Raw genomic sequence first — 19,725 nt, 5'->3', positions numbered from 1 at the left:
GCTTGGTTGCAGGCATTCCTTGGACTCCTCCAGGTTGCGTTGCTACTCTTCAGCGTCTCACTATGCCTCAAGACATGGTCCGACCACCTCCCGACATTCGGCTTCATGGTCTGCGCTACAGCTTCTGTCACTCTCTTCTATATAGGCACTATCTTCCTGTTAGCGTGGTGGCAGGATAGCCCTGTCCAGATACCAGGGACGGAGCTAGCTCGGGCTATTGGAGAATTTTTTTGTCGTGCAATGACAATCTCCTCTACCTCGACTCAGACTCCTGTCGAATCGTCTCCCGTTCCTAACAAATCGTCTCCCATTCCTAACAAATCGTCTCCTGTTTCCAACAAATCCTCCCCTATATGCTGGATACTAGAGACATCGACGGACCAGGAAGCCGTTCAGGCTGCGGTTGCGATGGTACCTCACACGCAATGGTCACCAAACACTGATGTATCATCAGCCTTTCAACGTCTACGTGATAACTTCGAGGCATGTCGTGACACGGAAGAACTCTACGTGAACTTTGGCAAGGCCATGGCCCATTTGTGCACCCAGCCAGTGAAAATCGAGACAGTTCTTGTGAACAAACCTTTTTGGCATGAAGAATTTCAGCCAACCCGAAGTCGTTTCATTCGCGATGCGTTCACGGCTTGCCGTGATGCCTACTCTCATCTTAACAACAAGACACCGCCACCGGAGGAAGACGTGAATGGACTGAAGCTGAAGCATCGGGCCAGTGCACGTGCCGCCCTGAGGACGATGGTTGTTCACGGACTGAAATTTTGCCTTTCACTTCCAGACAGTGAAAAATTGATTTGGTCTGGTAATCTGTGCTGGTCTCACAGTGATGGGCGTAAGCCCAACTGTGAAGAATTTGACTGGCTCGTTGATTATCTGGCGGATGAAGTAGGGTACGACAAAGCCGATGAAACAGGTGATGCTTTGCTTGCGCTGAGCGCGATGTGTGGACTAGGGAGCCCTGCCAAGCGATGTTCCTACATCGAGTCGCTTGTACGTTCTATGGAACCTGGTAGACCTTCTCGAGTTCGGCATGCTGCGCTTAGGACTGTTCATGATGCTCGAGGTGAACTGGCTTCTATCACCAGTTCCTCGATGCAGGGTATAAACGCAGAACTCATTGATGATCTTTCTCGCACCCTTTCCACCATAATTCCCCAGAATGGAGCCGACTCGGACGCCTCTCTCAAATACATCCACATCATGTTTGCCATGACAAAGAACGATAAGTGGTGTCAACGTCTGGCCGATCACAACCATCTTCAGCTGTGCATTTCTCTGGTCAACGAAATTCAAATGTACGATAGGGATGTCGGATTCTACTTTACTGTAATCATCGGGCGCTTCTATCTCATAGGCAAAGATCTTCCCTCCGACTCAGTTCCTGTCCAGGGTCGCCTGTGGAGCACACACATCAAAAACACATGGCAGCACGCATATCATAATGTAGGGAATGATGACTACATCAATGGCATACCGGCCCTCGTGAAAGTGACAAGATCTAATATTGTTCCGGGGGCGCCGCGGCGGTCAGCAGATATTGCCAAAAAGGTACAGCTGGCTCTGGCCGATTTGCAGAGCTCTGCCACACAAGCAGCCTTGAAGGAGAATGGCGTAGCTCAAGATGCACTTGACGCTGCGATATCTTCTGTGGAGGACTTATGCAACTATCTACGTAGTACGGTTGAGCAACCAGAAGCTTCCCAGATGTAGTGCCCAGCGCCATATCTTTGCATCCTGCCCGTAACCCTTGACACCAATCCCGCTTCCGCTCCCTCGGATCCTAGGACCTGCAGGCCATATGATAGCTGTGCCCATTGCGCTCACAGTCGATAATTATTTCTTCCCTCGTTGCCTCTTCCAATCAATCCTCCTTGTCATATCGGCGCAGTCTTCACATTCTTTCTTCGGTGATTTCCACTGCATCTTAGATTTTTCTTTTTCTTTCAGCTTACTGCTCCACCTCGTACATACTACCCCTTTTTCAAATCCAAATTCATGTCCTTGAGGATAATACTCTATGTAAGAGAGTACCGTCTAGTCACATACTACCCTAGTCTGCATACATGTTCCTGTCATTGGTAGTCATGATTTTATATTGCATCCTCGTCTCACCAAACAAACCAAACGTGGTTAGAAGTACTAGACTTGTATGTAGCCTATCAGGAAAACACCGGGTCTCTTAGCGTCCCTTAATGTTCACTTACTCGCCCTTGTGTTCAAGAACTTTTCTTGTCTTACGATAAAAGTTATTGGACATGAGGCAGTTTAGAATCATCAAGCGGTCGATGCAGCGGGCTGAGTGTCGGCTCTACTGTACCCACCAGAAAGAGGACAGCTGCGAAAATGCGGTTAAGATGCATCCCAATCTAAGATTGCAAGCGTGCATCGCCAAGGCCATGATATTGTCATGGTGGGCTTTCGGGTGAACACGACTTGAACGTCAATCACACGAGTTCCTTCCTGTCGTTGTCAGAGGTCCGACACTGGGCATCGCATTGCTAACTGGTTAGTAATTATCGAGACGACAATTCACATTGTTGTTGCTCGAGAATTTAACCTTAATCTCAAGTATCCTGCATAAGTGCTACCTATCGACTACGAGATTACGCAACGACACCAATCTTCTTGTCGCTCCTGGTGTATTTGGTTTGTCCTTATGACGCTCCAAAGTGTACTTTAATAAATTGCGCGATACAACACCCAGTGCGCGATACACAACACCCAGTGCGCGATACACAACATCCAGTGCGCGATACGTCGAGTGCGCGATACAAAAGCAGCTTAGTTGGGCCTTGAAGCTTGAAGCTTCGAAGTCGTTGCAATAGTATTTCATGTCAATATCATGAATTTTTCAACAAGCAAGTCTGCTATAAGCGCTAGTAACTAGTAGTAGTCGGAAAGCAAAAAAAAACTGAAGGTTGCCAGCATCGGCAAAGCCTCGAATCTTTTTGAGGCCTGGCTGTTGGTTAATGTGAGTATTATTGGTAAGGGAATGCATATAGTATGGATGAGCTGGTTAGGGTAGTAGCAAGGTATAGGCAATAAGGACTCCATAGTGATCATTATGGTACTAGAAAAGATACTGAGTAGACGGCGAGAGGACACGAGAGATTAGAGGGCAATATTGACATCACCAATAAAATAATCTTCTGACCAGGGATTAATACGAGGAGGGGCAGATGGACTATCGGGGTCGCGGATACCACGCAATATGATATCAGATGCTTGGGGCTCTACGAAGTCGGGTGGCATGGCAACACGACGGCGTTGAACAATGGGTGAATGAAATTGTGTCGAAAGTAAATCAGCAGTGCCGAAACGTGACCCGGTGAAAAAAGAGCCAGTGGAGGGGACAGTGTTTTTGCTTGGGGTCTGTGGTACCAGAGACAGTTGTCGAATAACATCAGGGAGATCATCCATATCTGCATTAGAACTTTCTAAAAAAACTGAATTTAAAGTGAGTTGAGAAACTTTACATCAAAATAGGGACACACGTTTCGTAGGCTGTGAGGCCGCATTAATAATACTCGATGCCCGGAGATCCGACGCTGGCTCCTCAAGCTCCTGCTTCACCGCAGTGCCTACTAGAATAACGAATAAGTGAGAGTATATTTCGCTAGTCACACAACACACACCTTTCATTTTTTTGATGACTGGTTTGTATTCCGTGTCGGAGAGAATCTCGATGGACAATGATGTTCGTCGCCCACGTTTGAGCTTCGCAGCAGCTAGTAGAGAGTTGGATAAATATGAACCAAATAAGAAGTAAGTGGTCGAAATTAATAAACTTACCTGCACGTGTTAAGATTGTTGGTTTCGCCGCCTCAAAACTTGAAGCATCATCAGAGTCGAGAAACATTCCATCATCCCCCGTCTCTCGATATTCGGGATCCCATGATGCATAGACGTGTTCTGGAATTCTTCTCCGCAATGCTGAAGATACTCAGGTTAGCATCAAGAAATTATATAAGACAGAGGCTTCTTACCTATAATGATGTTTGCATCTTTTACAGGGCACTTGGGTCTGCCTCGGAATCATGCAAGATCATTGCCGTCAGGCCTTTCAATATTTACGACCTCATAGCGGAGCCTCTCCTTGCTTATCAAAACCCATGGGCAAGAAGGTATGCCAATTCCTTTCCCCTTTTCTGTCGAATTGACATATCCAAGTGCCAAAGGGAACACTTCATTCTGCAGGTATTGATTGACTTCGTCGTGAGTCCACATTCGGCTAAAGGAAAACCTGCTAGCAGTCTCGATATGTGCACATTGACGACGTTCCATGTTGTGCAACTGTGTCCGTGACGGTGGGCTTGTATTGATGAGGTTACCATCATCCTTCAACATATTGTGTTAGTTTTTCTTGTGCAATGAACGAGATATATATTCTGAATTTACATCAAGACAATTCACCAAGAGAAGCCATTGTGCAACCTTGGTAATTTTATCCTCAGAGTCAAATTGGCTCGTGGCCCTTGCTTTACCAGTAACGCGACGAAATTGCAACTGCTCTGACTTGTAAGTGCTGCACATCGGTCATTGTGTACTGCGCACCTTATTGCTCTGTGAATTTAAACCAGTTCTATATCCATTCATGACTTCATCTCTTGCTCGCTCGACACCTAGTATCTTCTGATCGAGCATGCTTTTGGAAGAGGCAGCAGATGGCAAAGGTCTTGCTGCAGACCCCGAGCCGGTCTTTTCCTTGAATATGCTGACGAGTCTCTTTTTCCAGATGTTGTGCCATCTTGCTTTCGAGGTGCATCTCTTGTAGGATCCAGAGCTTCGGGATGCTTGCTAAAGCCATGCTGGCATTCTCGACAGTAGTATGGAGCATCAGGATTAGAGGGTGGGGTGAAGCATTCACAGGTGCAGGCTTGCCCTCCCTGACGAAAGTCTCGGCAGTATACTTCACGGCGATCAGACATAGCAGTGTATGGAATGAAGTAAAGATGGTTCGGGAGAACAAATCAGTACGGCTCATAGATTTTTTATTTCGCATAAGCATTGGTTATTGACTCGCAAGTCTCATCAATTTCTAAGCTTATTCATTCAATATAATGATGTAACTACAAGTATCCTTCTGTTTCAAACAAAGATAATGCTGATAACCCTTGACACCAAAGTGTTGCACGAGCTTCCCAGATAGGATCACTTAACGAGATGGTAATTGATTTTGTTCCGCGCCTTCCGAATTGTAAGACTTCGGTCATGGCTGCATCATCACCTTGCTCATCCGGGAGCAAGCCATAACCTTCCGGTACAATGCCCTCAGTAACTATTTGCTCGACTGTTGAAAAAAACAAGTTTTCATCACGCTGAGTCTCGAAGGGGCTTTTCTTTCCGGGAACTTCAACAGCGGCATGTCGAATATTCCGTTCCTGGTCTTCTTCTATCTGTAAGATGAGCTGATCCTCCGAATTAGTGTCTTCATCATCAGGATGGCCAGCACCAGTCTGCCCATGACGACGAGTCTGCTCTCGCCCGTGAGTGCCGTAGTATTGTTCAATTGTGTCTGGATGAACTTCGTCACAATTGTCTCGGTAAATACCAAGTGTTGCCTGGCTTATCAGTCGCAAATCCTGTGATAAATATGGTGTCAGTTACTTTATGTTCAAATTTTTGATGTGAAATCTCACTTGTGGACTCTTATTGTTTGTTGATGGGCCAGCAATTGGATGGAGGTTCCATTCTTCACGAAAGGTCTTACAGTCGTCATTGATAGCATCCAAGAATAGATTTTGGAGAAGCCACAAATGACCTGTTTGCTCAATATCGAGCCTGTGCAGTCTTTCTAAACGGCTAAAGAAAGCCCTCCAACGTCTCACGAATTGTGTTCCTACTTCAACCCAGAGGCGTTCAATCCTCGAATTCCGAGTTGACCTGTGGTACTTGTGTGAGAAGAACACCCAAAGGATCAAATGATGATACTAGGCTTACGATCCCCACATAAACGAGCCACGATTTGGGCCGTTTCGCATGACCATATAAGTGGCAACATCAATATTTTCACCACCACAGTCACCTCGCATACGTGATGGCATACCATACTCTTCTTGTGCTTTGAGAAATAAATCGAGAACTGTTGTAGCACGATTATTTGTGCTCGTTTCTAGTGCAACCACCTGGACACGCCATAATTAATTTCTAATGACTTCGACTCGGACTTGTGACATACCGTTCTGCAGTAACCATCAATAAATCCATGGACAACAAATCCCCACTGAATCATCTTATGGTGCCCATCCAAATGCCAAAGAGCATTGGAACGTTTAACTTTATATGTCCTTCTTCGAATAATTTGCTGGCGTCTGAATTGGCATCCAATTCTGTCCACTCGTTGTAGGGATTGCCATATTCGCCTATGTTGTACACGGACACCTTGTTGTCGAAGAAAACCAACAAGGTACCGAAACCCAGACTCTGGTCTATGACATTTGAATATCTTCACCAAAGCATCAAGGTCACGGTCACGAAGGTTGGAATAGCACCTTTCAATGCCGTGTTGACGCATGTAGCGCCGTAATGTTGCTGGATGAACATCGACAATCTTTGCTAGCTCAACATGTCTGATGTGATGTTGAGCAGAGGTGGCCTCGATCAAGAAATCAAGGTCTATTATTTTTTTGGGCCGCCCTCGTTTTCCCGTGTTCTCGATTCCAGTTAATTCTGGTATATCAACATGATGCTCCTCTCTGTAAGATCCCTGTCTCAGTATCCACATATCTATCAAAATTTAGGCTTACTCCTCATTTGCAGTAGTCCCTAGGTGTTCCAGACCCAAAACTACACAGCCAAGTACCATGGCTACATCAGCTAACCATTTGACTGGGAGAGACTCTGACATTTCATCCGACTCGGAGTCTGTGTTACTGGCATCTGGTGTGAGTGCTTCGAGGATCGGAAGTGCATTTGACGAGATAGCATCCACATGGAAAGCAATACGGGTAGGGTCGGCTCCCTCTGCTCGAAGAACTCGGATTGCATGATCGTAAGTGTGTTGGATATTCTCATAGGCAGCTTGGATTTCTGCTGACCAATTTCTGGTTTCAGGGAGAAGCGGGAGTGACAATGGCATTGAAGGACTGTTTATGTCCATTGTTTCCAAGAGTCCGAGTCAGTGTAGGTTGGAAGGGTAATAAAAATTGTCACCAAGAGTTCCGCGGGCATATGTAATTCGCAGGTGACGTGGTCAAGGCATTGTTTTCCAGTGTGTCCGGTTTTATTACTAACAACCACTCAAGTCATCTCTTTCAAGCTGTTCTTCATACTAGTCAACCTTGCAACTATCAGTGGTTCAATGACGGCTCGACACCATCAAATGTTCTACTTCTTAGATGGCACTCACATCTTCCAGGTTCGTGCACCATGACCACTTATCTGAATAGTCTCATAGTGGATACCGCGGACTGACAGTGTACCACTATTAGGCAGGAAACTCACTCTTTAGGGTGCATGCAAGCATTCTCGGGGATAAATCACTTGCTTTCCGAGACATGTTTGCTGCAAGCCAAGGCACCCAACTTGAACAGGTTGATGGTAGTACTGATGACAAGCCTATTTGTGTGCCGTCGCAAGTAAGCGAAAGTGCGTTCGAATTATTTTTGTCTGTCTGTTACAACAAGTGAGTTTATTTTGACAATGGACGACTCGGACAAGTCTAACAATTGATACCATATAGATGGAGGCCTGATGTCCTCAAAATATGTAACAAAGCTGTCATTCAACTGCTCGAGCTAAGCGACATGTATCTTTGCAAAGATGCGCGAGTCTATGCTGTTCACCATCTCCAGCGGCAGCGTTACTCGCTTGAGCCAACACAACTTATCTCACTCGCATTGAAGTACAATGTCAAAGAAATCCTGCCGCATGCTATCGAACGACTCGTTTCAGCTCGCATCAATGATATCTCCGACGACGAATTTCGCGCTGTTGGGTCCGTTGTGTGGAACACAATGTTCAAAGTCAAGGAACGACTTGATGTACACCGCCGGATCATTGCATGTGAAGCCCCACCTATGGTGCACGCGGGAACTTGCACGAAGCAAAAGTTATGCGAGGACGACTGGAAGCAGCTGTGGTGGAACGGAATGGGTAGATTTTTACTGGACGGACGAAATCCCCAGCCTTACAAGGATGCCGTCGAACGCTTCGAGAAACTCGACATCGGAGAAATCAATCTAGACTGCTGGAAGGCTGTGCTATATATTGTGAAAGCTCGCAGTGCTTTTGATCATGAGCGAAAACTTATCACTCGTACAGCTGATGATCTTGTGAAGTACCTAATTGTCGAGCCTAACTTTGAAGATTTCGGCCGTCTAGTTCACTAGAATAGCTGGTGTATTGAGCACTTGATGTTGTGTATCGCGCGCTCAATGTTGTGTATCGCGCACTGGATGTTGTGTATCGCGCACTGGGTGTTGTGTATCGCGCACTGGATGTTGTATCGCGCAATTTATTAAAGTACGCTTTGGAGCGTCATATGTCCTCAAATTATCTTTAACAGGACGAGACAACCGCTGGTACCGTTGGGAATACTCAGTCAGCATCCTGTTGAATGAGCGCGAAGGCTTTTTCAGAGCGAGCCTCGATCGAGCACTTGAAGGGCTTGGGGTGGCTGAAGGTGTGTTATTCAGAACACCGTGGTCACATAAAGACACGCGACATACCTGATCATCCCGGATGTGTAGTCAACTTCAGGGGTGATTTCAACGCCATTCTCGACAACCTTGGAAATGTTAAACACCGCAAGTGACATTGCGATGGATATCCAGAGGGATGCATCAGCGAGATGCAGACCTGTGCAGTCGAAGCAACCAAGGTTAGAAAACTGCCTTGTTAGTCAGCGCCTTCTGTCAGCTGCGCATACCTGGGCAAAGCCTAAGGAACAGAACCTTAGCATTTCACTCAAAATATAGCAGCGATCCAATCCTTACCGTCTACCAAAACCGAAGCACACCGTGCGAGGATCTCTCTCAGGCTCTTTTCCATCCTTGGCCAAAAAGCGCTCAGGATTGAATTCCGAGGGGTTGGCATGTGTCTGCGGATCGTTGAGCATGGACCTGTCACGATCCAAAGCGTCAATATACCGGATGCATAACAAGGAAAGTACCAACCATACGTTAATGATTATCAAGGAGCCTTTTGGAATGTAATATCCATCGTGGATGTCGTCCTGCATGGTGCTGCGATCAACTGACATCGAGCACTGTTGGTCAGCTAAAGACCGCGACAAACGAGATACACATACCACTAGATATGACAATATTCCAGCGGAGGATCTCCTTAGTAAGTGCCTCGATGTAGGGGAGGGAGGCACGATCGGCGAAGGAGGGAAGACGATCAGGGCCAACGACAGCATCAATTTCAGCCTGAGCCTTCTTCTGCACATCAGGGAAAAGTGTCATAGCCAGGAAAAATGAGTAGATCGCAGAAACAGTCTGAGAAAACAAGCGTTAACCCATAAATATGATAGTTGCGAACGGACGAACCGTGTCAGCACCACCGCTGAATAGGGACACAGCAGACCACTTCACAATATAATCCTCTTCCGGGGTCAACGTACGGTCCTTTAACAGATCTGAGGCAAAAGACTGCGGGGCAATGCCAGCAGCCTGTAGAAATTGAATCAATAGCACATAGCGGGAAAACTACAAATCTTAGTCACCACTTGATCTTTGACAAACTTGTAGGGCGCAGCAGCCATTTCTTCGGTGTTCTTACGGCACTCACGAGCTAGGCGTTTGAAGCCAGCACCAGGGAACCACTCTGGGATCTTTGCCACTAGAATATGGTCAGGCTATTGAGAAAAAACATTGAATTGTTATATTCTTACAGAATGGAAGGAAGTCGACCATAAATTCACCAGTGATGCTGTACCGCGAGAGTTGGTCTAAAGTGCGTTTTGCAATGTCAACGAGAGGATCGTCATCCTCCTTGACTTCATACCCATAACAAAGGCGCAGAACGACAGCGGCAGCGGTGCTATAAAAAATCAAGATCAAGCCAACAGCAGTACTACAAAATACACACAGTCGAACATATGCTTGCAGTTGGTCAGGTTTCGCTAGTACACGCTTCAGGAATCGGTGGGCCTCCATCTCCTCGATGGGGTGGTAGTCAACCAAGGCAGCGCGATTGCCAAAGATGCGGTGGCAATTCCTGCGGAACAGGCGAAAACGTTCGCCGTAACGGAGATAAGCCAGAGTTTGCCCATAGCCCATCAGTTCGCCAGTCATAGGAACAACCGGACGGTCAGAGTATATAGAACTCTTCTTATCCAGCATTTCCACCGCACTTTTGACGGAGTTCAGAACGACGATGTGCATACCCAGAACATTGATATGCGAGATATCACCTGCGTGCAAGAGCATTACAATGCATGGTTTTGGAAAAAAAGAAAAGCTTTTACCATACTTCTTGCCCCATTCAGTGAAGGTGAGCCAGGACTTGTCACGAGGTATGTCGTGAAGGTTTCCAACTAGAGGCAGGCCTCGAGGACCGGGGGGATATGGTGCAGGATTCTTCTTGACGAATACCTGATACAGCAGATACACTCCGACGCTAACAAGACAAAAGTACTGCAAACTAAGAACGGCGAGTGTCGACATGGATGGTTATTAATGGAAGATGAGCAAGATATGAGCAAGGCGGCGTGGTCATCAAGCAAGAAGGTGCCAAGTGGAGTGCCTGAGTTGAACATGTAAACCGGAAGAACATCTAGTTATATCTCTTTCTTGATTTATCCCTCGGATTGGGACGGGACCGTGACTGTACTTTGGCAACATGATGTGCGATTTGTTATTAATGCATTAGGTCAGACAGGATCCTGCTGGCATTTGAATGTGTGGCACCGGTACGAAAACGAAGGTCTAACGACACACTTTATCTTTCTTGATGTTATGGAGTATCGTTCATGCCATGCGTGATTAACGCAATAGGGTGCTGGCACGTCGCTGATAGCAATTGTCGCTTAAACAATATTCGATCCCGGTCACAGTGAAAATAAAAAGAGGCGGATATGGGACGGAGTAGCTAGATGGATATCTAACTATATAGACTCGGATGAAACGTTTGTATTTTGATACAACATCATGGTAAAATTCATTCAATTTTGCAATTTGCATTGCAGGATCCACTTATATTTCCCACACCTTATTCCATGTGACACGTGGTAGTGTCAGAAACGGTGATTGACATTACATGACTCGATACAAAATTAAGTGCAGCTACAGTACCTCTAGTGTCTTGATGTTCATTAAGTAGCTAATAGAAGTCATGTCTTTAACCTGTGCAATGATATCATCATTCGATGCGATCCTCTTATATTCTCCTTCACGCTGTCGCGCTAGCAAAAATGCACCAAAGGGCTGTCCAAGGTGAATAATCAACCGCAACGCTCGCGAGTCACAATCCGAATTAATCAGCCCAGTTTGTGCAGCGGGTGCATCGTACAACGAAGATTCGGGGACAGGCCGGTTGTCCACGCTCTGCGTATCGTCCGCAGTGTCATGCAGCTCGAGGAGATGGCGACTCCATGGTCGAACGAGCAATATCGTCTGCCAGGTGGGCAGCGGCCTTGTTGGTGAGAAAGGGGTGAACTTGTCTTCTGTGGTGATCTGCAGGTTGCGAAGCCCGTCTGACTTGAGTTCATACGTATATATATCCTGGTCATGAGCTGGCCTGCGCCTGACTTCTGTGACCGGGAATACGATGCAAGGCAAATGCAACCGGCGGTGCGCGAAACGGGGAGCGCTCAGTAAGTCAAGTGTCTGGTATAATTTTGAAGCCGACTGTAGAGCCACAAAACCTCGCAGTGAGGAGACCAATGACAGAATCTCATCTTCAGATAGAGATGGCAGCTTGCATGGTGGAGCTTCGTATGAAGTTATGTCGGCTGGTAGACAGCTATTGAATTCAGATGACTTTCCGACCCAGTCCAGGGAAGTAATATCGCCAGACTGAGCTATGATTTCCTGCAGGAGCCGCCCAAGCGCGTTCTGCTTCTTCTCACCATAATCGACACGTAGGCGGACACCAAAGATGCCAGATAATGAGTATGCAATGTCTTCTTGGCATGTGGTAACACGTGTCGACGCCCACTGAAGTTTCTCTCGGGCATCTCTCATCCCGGGACGGAAGGCCACGACGGCTCGTCGATCTATCCCTGTTGCATCCTCCAACTCCTGCACGATCGCGACGGAATCCTTGTGGTTGGGAGTGCGATCGCCGAGATAAGGAGTCCAATCTTGCTGGTAAAATAGAATGGCATTGGGGGCAAGGAATTCTTGAACCGTCCATCCGCGGGTGTTCCAAGCACTCCTTGCCAGAGCGCCAGGCTTTGACGAAGGTGGAACATCCGAGAGGTATACGACTGTAAGCGTGGAGTGATGATACCAGACAAACATGGAGTTGACCGATTCTTGAAGCTCAACACTGTTGCTCTTGTCAATACAGCATGTATCGCTCCATGCCCAGCGACACCCGAAATCACGGACAGTTTGGCAGAAAGACTGCAACTTCTTGATGCCGCCAACTGGATTTAAGTTATAGATGTCCTTGCCCTGGATATCCTGCAGCAGCGGCTCGTTGCCTTCCCACCTGTGCGATAGCATGACATATTGGAAGTATGTCGTCACAACTTCTTCGACGCGCTTCTTCTTGATATCTCGATGCGCGATTGTTGATGATACAAGCTCCTTATACTCTATGCTCGTTTTGAAGGTGAGTATCTGCGTCTCTCGATCGCATAAGAGACCGTTGGTAGTGTCGATTACACGCAGCGGAGCATTGTCAAGTTTAGCATCGATGATCTTTCGAATAGCACGGTCTACTTGGGATGGACTGAGATACTGCTGGCGCAACTCTGCAGAAGTAGTCAAAGTATGTTGACGCATGAGCTCTCTGAGGCTTACTTCGTGTCTCATTGTCAGGAGCGTTATCTAATTTTGAGAGCATGACTTCGAATGCCTGCATCGCTTCATCATAGCGTTGTGCACCATGAAGCGCTGCATATTTCAAACTGTATCCGACATGAGATAAAGAGTTGAGTTCGGTGACCTGGGTGTTACCACGATAAGTATAGGTTGAGAACGATAAATGCGATCGCACCTTCTGCGCATCAAGAAGTGCTTCCGTCCATAGCATCTTTCCCAACCTTGCCTTGCTGCGCTTCACAAAGATGGTATAAGATGCAGAATTCAAGTCAATAACTGCCGAATAGAGGTCAATAGCCCTGTCATAGTCGCTTGCAGCGAGGGCAGTATCTCCGTTGGTAAGAAAGAGGGTGCTGTATTCTTGCTTGAAAGCTGAGTGAAATGCGGGTGAGGACTATAACCTCCGGTGATAACACTGAAGACTTGCCAGGGGACCAGTCAAGGCAGCTGGCCTTTGTTGTTTCGTCGACGTCGTCCATCATAAATTTGTGTGATTCGAGTGCTTCATCGACTCTGCCTGCGTAAAGGAAAGCCTGGCACTGTTTCTGGTATGCAGTAAGCCGCAACGATTTGAGATCCCAGCCAAAGAGCTGGACAAGGGACTCAGTTATGAAAAGAATGTCGGATCTGTATTCACGTACCACTACCAAGTCCTCGTACATAAAATGAATGGGTGAACTCCATGAAAGAGCGCTGGAGTTGAGAACGGCAGTGAAATGGTCAGCGGCTTCTTCGTGACGTGCGCCATCCAAGGCCTTGATTCCGAGTTGAAGACGCATATATGCCTAACATGTGAGTCGAGTTGCAAAGATTGGTGTTGGTGACCTACAGATGGTACTTACTTGCACGACGCAACATGCGAGAGTGTCGGCATTTGCACAGCCAGCAGCGAGTTCTTTGAGGAGCAGGTTTGCTTCGTCATGTTGGTCTGCATTGAAGAGGGCAATGGCCTGAAATACACGATGAAGCAGAAAGTATGAGGAGGCAAATGTAACATACTTTGATTAAGAGCAGGAAATGGAGGTTTTGTGAATCCTGGTCCGTGTACATTGATGCAACATCAAATGCTGCCCTCGCATCCGGGACGCGACCTTCTCCGCAGAGGGCAATACCCTTGGAGATGTAGCCTGTTAATGAGGGCTGGATGCTGATGGACTATGTCACCGTCGAGTTAGCCTTTTGTAAGGGGGGGATAATCAGTGCATATAACTCACCTTGATTGCATCCTGAAGGGCGCGGTCCCAGTTGTGTTGTCGAGCCATCACGAATGAACGATGGGCGTAGGAAGTATGGTTGTTGGCATCAGTGTTGATATCTTGCGTGAGCAGTTCTTCAGCGGTAGACAGGTGCCCATCTATGCATGCATCACGGGCTGTTGTGATGGCTAGGATCTGTACGAAACATGCTCGAATTACGGTATATAAGTCAAAGACAGAAACATGCCTTCGGATTAATACCCTGAGGTACTGCCCACTCCGAGACCATCCAATCGCCACCTCCACTGAGGATGTGGCTACCGTCCACCGAGAAAGTGATGCAACTCGTGAAGGATGCGTGCTTGAAGGTAGCAACGGTTCGTCGATCAGAGAGCTGCCAGAGACGAACATGATTGTCATGAGATGCGGATGCGACGAGTTTGCCAGCAGGATCAACAGCAATGGCATTGATTTGGCTAGAATGGCCCATCCAGGGATCACCGACTTGCTGCCAGGTTGTTGTATCCCATTCGCGTATGGTAGGATCAGAAATACCGCCACCTGTGAGAAGGCGTGTGCCATCGGGTGTCCATGCAAGTGACAAGTTGGATTTTGTGTGAGCCTTGAAGGATGCAATACGTTCTCTCGTGCCTGGATTATAAATGTGGATAATGTCTTTTGCTGCGATGGCAAGAAGTTCTCCGGACGGCGAATACCGTACGCAACGGACTTCACTATTATTATTTCCTTGCAACTGCCAGGTTTTGATGTTCCACAGCTTCATCATCCCGTCACATGAACCAGTGGCCAGCGCTGATCCACCAGGAGAAAAATCTAGCGAGGAGATCCAATCGGAGTGGGCTTCGATCATTTGGGTGAGTGACTCGCCAGTTTCTCCGTGCCAGACAATGACCTCTCCGTTAAAATCACCGCTTGCTATCAATCGCCCATCTCGTGATACTGCCAATCCCCACACCTCACTGTGATGCCCCTTCATCTTCTTCAACACAACACCTGTCTTCAAGTCCCACAAACGAAGCGTCTTATCGTACGATCCCGTAACCATCCGTTGTCCATCGGGGAACACCGCGACTGCCCTTATGCCATCTCCATGGCCTTTAAACTTTCGCAGAGGTGTAGTGATTTCAATGAGCTTCGACATTTTGCCGGAGGTTGATGGGGTTGGGCGCGGTCGAGGTGGACTTTGGAGGGATCAAGGGCATTTTTGAGATGCTTGTATTGTGCCTTATTTTCATAGACGCCTGGGACACGGCCCATCAGTGAACCTATGAGTTCTTGGCATTAATGTAGCTGTGGCCTGAGACGGTGCTCCCGCTAAATATGACCATGTAAACCTCGAGAAATTTGTTTCATCTATAAAGCAAGGGAAGACCCGGGAGCAGGGTCTCGCAAGCTCTTGTGGTTTGCGCATCTAAGAGCCATGTGTTTCGCACATGGTTTTGGCGTTGTTTAAATCTGTGGTTTTCTCATACGAGCTCACTAGTCACTAACAGTGAGAAAAAACGCTTACAGTATGGCCTGACCCTATGTAGGTTAAATTTATTACTTGTGTGGCAAGGCTGTAATCAGCACTGTGTTGCTATGTGTTTTATATAACTTTCGCACTACCTCGGCTCGCGCCGAAGTGGTACATAGCGGTTTACTTGACTACTAGATTACGCAACACATCAACTATTTGGTTTGACCGCTGGTTAGCAATACTTAGGAAGTATCTTCTTGAATGAGCGCCAAGGCTTTTTCAGAGCGAGCCTTGATCGAGCACTTGAAGGGCTTGGGGTGGCTGCAAGTACGTATGTTCAGAGCACCGTGGTCATATTAAGATACGCGACATACCTGATCGACCCGGATGAGGGGTCGATTTCAGGGGTGATTTCAACGCCATTCTCGACAACCTTGGAAACGTCAAACACCGCAAGTGACATCGCGGCGCATATCCAGATGGATGCATCAGCGAGATGCAGACCTGTCCAACCAAGGTCAGAAAACTGTCTCGTTGGTCACCCTCCTCTGTCAGTTGCGCATACCTGGGCAGAGCCTGTGGAACAGAACCTTAGCATTTCACTCAAAAATATAACAGCGACTTAATCCTTACCGTCTACCAAAACCGAAGCATGCCCTGCGAGGATCTGCCTCAGGCTCATTTCCATCTTTGGAAGAAAAGCGCTCAGGATTGAATTCCGAGGGGTTGGAATATGTCTGCGGATCATTGAGCATGAACCTGTCACAATTCAAAGCGTTAATATAGTGGATACACAATGAGGAAAGTACAAACCATATATTAGGGAGTATCAAAGAACCTTTTGGAATGTAATACCCATCGTGGATGTCGTCCTCAGTGACGCTGTGTTCAACTGACATCGCGCACGGTGGGTCAAGTCAGATTGCGATAAACGAGAGACACATACCAATAGGTACGACGGCATTCCAGCGGAGAATCTCCTTGGTAAGCGCCTCGACGTAGGGGAGGAAGGCGCGATCAGCGAAGGAGGGAAGACGATTAGGACCAATGACGGCATCAATTTCAGCCTGAGCCTTCTTCTGCACATCAGGGAAAAGTGTCATAGCCAGAAAAAAAGAGTAGTTCGCAGAAACACTCTGAGAAAACAAGCGTTAGCTTAAAAACATGATAGTTTCAACCGCACGAACCGTGTCGGAACCACCGCTGAATAGAGATCCAGCAGACCACTTCACAACGTAATCCTCTTCCGCAGTCACAGTACGGTCCTTTAACAGATCTGAGACAAAAGATTTCGGGGCAATGCCAGCAGCCTGTAGATTTCGATCAATAGGGCGTAGCGGGAAAACTAAAAACCTTAGTTACTATCTGATCTTTTGCAAAAATGTAGGGTGTGGCAGCCGCCTCTTCGGTGGTCTCACGGCACTCACGGGCTAGGCGTTTGAAGCCAGCACCAGGGAACCACTCCGGGACCTTTGCCACTAGAATATAGTCAGGCTATTGAGAGAACGTCGAAATGCTATGTTCTTACAGAATGGCAGGAAGTCGACCATAAATTCACCAAAGGGGCCGTACCGACAAAATTGCTCTAAAGCGCGTTTTGCCATGCCAACGAGAGGATCATCTTGCTCCTTGGCTTCATAACCATAACAAAGGCGCAGAATGACAGCGCCAGCGGTGCTATAAAAAATCAGGATCAAGCCAACAGTAGTACTACAAAATACATACTGTCGAATGTGTGCTTGCAGTTGGTCGGGTTTCGCTAGTACACGCTTCAGGAATCGGTGGGCCTCCATCTCCTCGATGGGGTGGTAGTCAACCAAGGCAGCGCGATTGCCAAAGATGTGGTGGCAATTCTTGCGGAACGAGCGAAAGCGTTCGCCGTAACGGAGATAACCCATAGTTTGCGAATAGCCCATCAGTTCGCCACTCATAGGAACGACCATACGGTCAGAGTATATAGAGCTCTTCTTGTCCAGCATTTCCTCCGCACTTTTGACAGAGTTCAGCACTACGATGTGCATACCCAGAATACTGATATGCGAAATATCACCTGCGCACAAAGACGTTAAAATGCATGATTTTGGAAAAATGGAATGCTTTTACCATACTTCTTGCCCCATTCAGCGAAGGTGAGCCAGGGCTTGACATGAGGCATGTCTCGAAAGTTCCCAATGAGAGGCAGGCCCCGAGGACCAGGGGGATATGGTGCACGATTCTTCTTGGCGAATACCTGCTTCATCAGGTACACTCCGACGCTAGCAAGACAGAGGTACTGCAAAGTAAGAACGGTGAGTGTCGACATGGTCGGCTATTAGCAGAAGAAGGAATGCCAAGTGAAGCGTCCGGGTTGAACCTCAAAACCGGAGGAACATCTTATATATTTATCACTCGGATTGGTACGGGACCGCGACTGTACTTTGGCAACATGCGATTCGTTATTAACGCATTAGGTCAGACAACTTGAAGATCCTGCTGGCACGATATCACCAATACGAAAACTTTGTGTTTCTTGATGTTTCGAAGCACCGCTCATGTCATGCGTGATTAACGCAAGAGGGTGCTGACACGTCGCTAGCCAACAGATCTTGTCGCTTAAATTCAAGTTAGTATATCAATATCCGATGATGGCATGACGTTACATACATAATTGGCTCGTGATCAGCTAAGATTCTGACTCATCAGCCTCTAACTCCATGTATCAGACAGATCATATGCAATGTAGCACAGAGGGGGATCCAGGATACTGTTGGGTGGAAATGTCATCAACGGTCCTGCCTATGCAAGGAAATTCCACTCACCAGCGGCATCGCCTCCATTGACGAATACCCACTTCCCTTCGCTGTAGTCAATAATTATGATGCGCAGGTCAAACACCGATGAGGACAAGAGCATTCTCATCACCCCTCGTCCTCGAGTCGATGCCTGCACCATCTTTTCATGCATGCGGGAAGATATGGGCGTGAAACTCTGCAGATCATCAGAGGGAATCTTCGTAATCAGCGAGATGCGGTCATCGAGTTCAACATCGTGCTCGTTATTTCTCTAATTGGCCGGTGAGTTACACCTTTCTATGATAGGACTTCATCGTTCGTGTGTGGAGCGAGAAGCTTCTGGAGGGTCCAGGCCCTCATGAACCATTCATCCACGATGAAGCCAGACGGGGTCAGTAACTGATGGGGATAGGCGATGCAAAAATGCGCATTGCGGTCCAATCTGAACATTGCGCAGATAGCTTCTTCCATTTCTGAGGTTATCCATTTTGTCAATGCAACGTGTCCGGCCATGCAAACAGACAGTCATATACAAATATCTTTTCCCACAACCTTCGTAAGACATCATTCGACCTTGTGGTAGCTTCACGATGCCTCTGATGGCCAAGTTCGGCCATAAACGATTACCTGATGAAGCAACACCAGCGCAAACATCATGACCCTGGATATTTCTTCAAGAATGCCGTGTTAAACACTGAATAATTATCGAGAAGGTTAGACACACGTGTCGGCGGAGATGAGATATACGCGGATAATACAAAGGTGTGAAAGGATGCTTGAGCACATAACCCGGGGATGCTGTTGTTTCAAATAAAACGAAATAGGCGGTCAGGTTGTTGGCAACGCGAACGACGAACTTGTGCGCGCAACCCTGGACCAGCGATTGAGATTGAAATGTAACGGGATGAGCTGGGATACGTATCACAAGACGGAGGTGAACATCCGATTAGCGCAGAAGTCGCCCACGCCATCTTCCCACCAGTGGACTCGGAGTGGCGCACTGAGCCAAAGTTTCGAATTTCAGGCTGTAAACAAGCTGTGCCTGGAATGGTACAGGGAGTTTATACTTAGCAATATGCAACACAAAAACCTCGGATCTCATCCAAACTGTATTGCCAGAGACTGGCGGAGCTAGAGAATTGGTCCAGTACTCCGTGAAGCGATCATCAATCAAGTTAATGTTCAACGAACGATTTCAATTGTTTGCTGATTAACACGCTACTTATGTAAGCTTAACGACCAAAAGACTCTAGCTGCCATCATACTTGTTTCCGTATTCTGCTTTGCACGCGGCGCAAGTCAGGTGTGAGTGCTTAATTTGAACGTTT

General features: G+C 47.3%; 7 protein-coding genes across 7 annotated transcripts; 1 reads left to right on the top strand and 6 right to left on the bottom strand.

The window, feature by feature from the left end:
* Positions 1–2,771: 2,771 nt before the first annotated feature.
* Positions 2,772–3,793, bottom strand: F5147DRAFT_1367 (uncharacterized protein). Its single transcript, XM_041428221.1, has 4 exons — positions 3,651–3,793; positions 3,510–3,599; positions 3,170–3,461; positions 2,772–3,097 (listed from the first exon to the last, which is right to left on the bottom strand). Exons 1-4 carry the CDS (start codon positions 3,655–3,657, stop codon positions 2,899–2,901), a joined length of 588 nt encoding a protein of 195 aa, XP_041299865.1. The 5' UTR covers positions 3,658–3,793; the 3' UTR covers positions 2,772–2,898.
* A 1-nt stretch (position 3,794) lies between these two features.
* On the bottom strand, positions 3,795–5,138 carry F5147DRAFT_1366 (uncharacterized protein). Its single transcript, XM_041428220.1, has 3 exons — positions 4,570–5,138; positions 4,414–4,521; positions 3,795–4,353 (listed from the first exon to the last, which is right to left on the bottom strand). Exons 1-3 carry the CDS (start codon positions 4,657–4,659, stop codon positions 4,051–4,053), a joined length of 501 nt encoding a protein of 166 aa, XP_041299864.1. The 5' UTR covers positions 4,660–5,138; the 3' UTR covers positions 3,795–4,050.
* On the bottom strand, positions 5,085–6,247 carry F5147DRAFT_741505 (uncharacterized protein; the record flags this gene model as incomplete). Its single annotated transcript, XM_041439481.1, has 4 exons — positions 5,085–5,305; positions 5,333–5,597; positions 5,655–5,906; positions 6,194–6,247. 4 exons carry the CDS (start codon positions 6,245–6,247, stop codon positions 5,085–5,087), a joined length of 792 nt encoding a protein of 263 aa, XP_041299863.1.
* Positions 6,248–7,511: 1,264 nt separating this feature from the next.
* F5147DRAFT_562476 (uncharacterized protein) lies at positions 7,512–8,345 on the top strand (the record flags this gene model as incomplete). Its single annotated transcript, XM_041430619.1, has 2 exons — positions 7,512–7,639; positions 7,703–8,345. The coding sequence occupies 2 exons, from the start codon at positions 7,512–7,514 to the stop codon at positions 8,343–8,345; spliced, it is 771 nt and encodes a 256-aa protein (XP_041299862.1).
* Positions 8,346–8,366: 21 nt separating this feature from the next.
* On the bottom strand, positions 8,367–10,625 carry F5147DRAFT_785257 (cytochrome P450; the record flags this gene model as incomplete). Its single annotated transcript, XM_041442912.1, has 11 exons — positions 8,367–8,632; positions 8,685–8,814; positions 8,885–8,895; positions 8,952–9,077; positions 9,132–9,210; positions 9,266–9,455; positions 9,507–9,629; positions 9,683–9,798; positions 9,851–9,999; positions 10,048–10,372; positions 10,427–10,625. The coding sequence occupies 11 exons, from the start codon at positions 10,623–10,625 to the stop codon at positions 8,554–8,556; spliced, it is 1,527 nt and encodes a 508-aa protein (XP_041299861.1). The 3' UTR covers positions 8,367–8,553.
* A 5,125-nt stretch (positions 10,626–15,750) lies between these two features.
* F5147DRAFT_1179 (cytochrome P450) lies at positions 15,751–18,009 on the bottom strand. The gene is made up of 11 exons (XM_041428107.1): positions 17,730–18,009; positions 17,352–17,676; positions 17,155–17,303; positions 16,989–17,104; positions 16,814–16,936; positions 16,573–16,762; positions 16,440–16,518; positions 16,260–16,385; positions 16,192–16,202; positions 16,001–16,130; positions 15,751–15,947 (listed from the first exon to the last, which is right to left on the bottom strand). The coding sequence occupies exons 1-11, from the start codon at positions 17,926–17,928 to the stop codon at positions 15,869–15,871; spliced, it is 1,527 nt and encodes a 508-aa protein (XP_041299860.1). The 5' UTR covers positions 17,929–18,009; the 3' UTR covers positions 15,751–15,868.
* A 437-nt stretch (positions 18,010–18,446) lies between these two features.
* F5147DRAFT_545882 (uncharacterized protein) lies at positions 18,447–18,877 on the bottom strand (the record flags this gene model as incomplete). The annotated part of the gene is made up of 2 exons (XM_041430325.1): positions 18,447–18,668; positions 18,707–18,877. Coding segments are annotated over 2 exons (393 nt in total), but the record flags the coding sequence as incomplete, so codon positions are not given.
* Positions 18,878–19,725: the final 848 nt, after the last annotated feature.

The sequence above is a fragment of the Suillus discolor genome, assembly GCF_016758755.1.
Source record: "Suillus discolor strain FC423 chromosome Unknown F5147scaffold_1, whole genome shotgun sequence".
NCBI lineage: Eukaryota > Fungi > Basidiomycota > Agaricomycetes > Boletales > Suillaceae > Suillus > Suillus discolor.
Note: the sequence above shows the minus strand (reverse complement) of the source record. Positions and strands in the feature narration are given on the sequence as shown.

What these genes read in the sequence shown, in the direction of transcription:
- F5147DRAFT_1366 (XM_041428220.1), bottom strand. Translation starts at nt 4,659, where the DNA reads ATGCTCGATCAGAAGATACTAGGTGTCGAGCGAGCAAGAGATGAAGTC. An exon ending in TAAATTCACAGAGCAATAAG is followed by an intron (nt 4,522 to 4,569) that starts GTGCGCAGTACA and finishes AAGTCAGAGCAG; the next exon opens with TTGCAATTTCGTCGCGTTAC. An exon ending in TCTTGGTGAATTGTCTTGAT is followed by an intron (nt 4,354 to 4,413) that starts GTAAATTCAGAA and finishes AATATGTTGAAG; the next exon opens with GATGATGGTAACCTCATCAA.
- F5147DRAFT_1179 (XM_041428107.1), bottom strand. Translation starts at nt 17,928, where the DNA reads ATGTCGACACTCACCGTTCTTACTTTGCAGTACCTCTGTCTTGCTAGC. An exon ending in TGAATGGGGCAAGAAGTATG is followed by an intron (nt 17,677 to 17,729) that starts GTAAAAGCATTC and finishes CTTTGTGCGCAG; the next exon opens with GTGATATTTCGCATATCAGT. An exon ending in GGTCGACTTCCTGCCATTCT is followed by an intron (nt 17,105 to 17,154) that starts GTAAGAACATAG and finishes ACTATATTCTAG; the next exon opens with TGGCAAAGGTCCCGGAGTGG.
- F5147DRAFT_1367 (XM_041428221.1), bottom strand. An exon ending in GGCCTCACAGCCTACGAAAC is followed by an intron (nt 3,462 to 3,509) that starts GTGTGTCCCTAT and finishes CTTTAAATTCAG; the next exon opens with TTTTTTTAGAAAGTTCTAAT. An exon ending in CCTCCTCGTATTAATCCCTG is followed by an intron (nt 3,098 to 3,169) that starts GTCAGAAGATTA and finishes CCGTCTACTCAG; the next exon opens with TATCTTTTCTAGTACCATAA.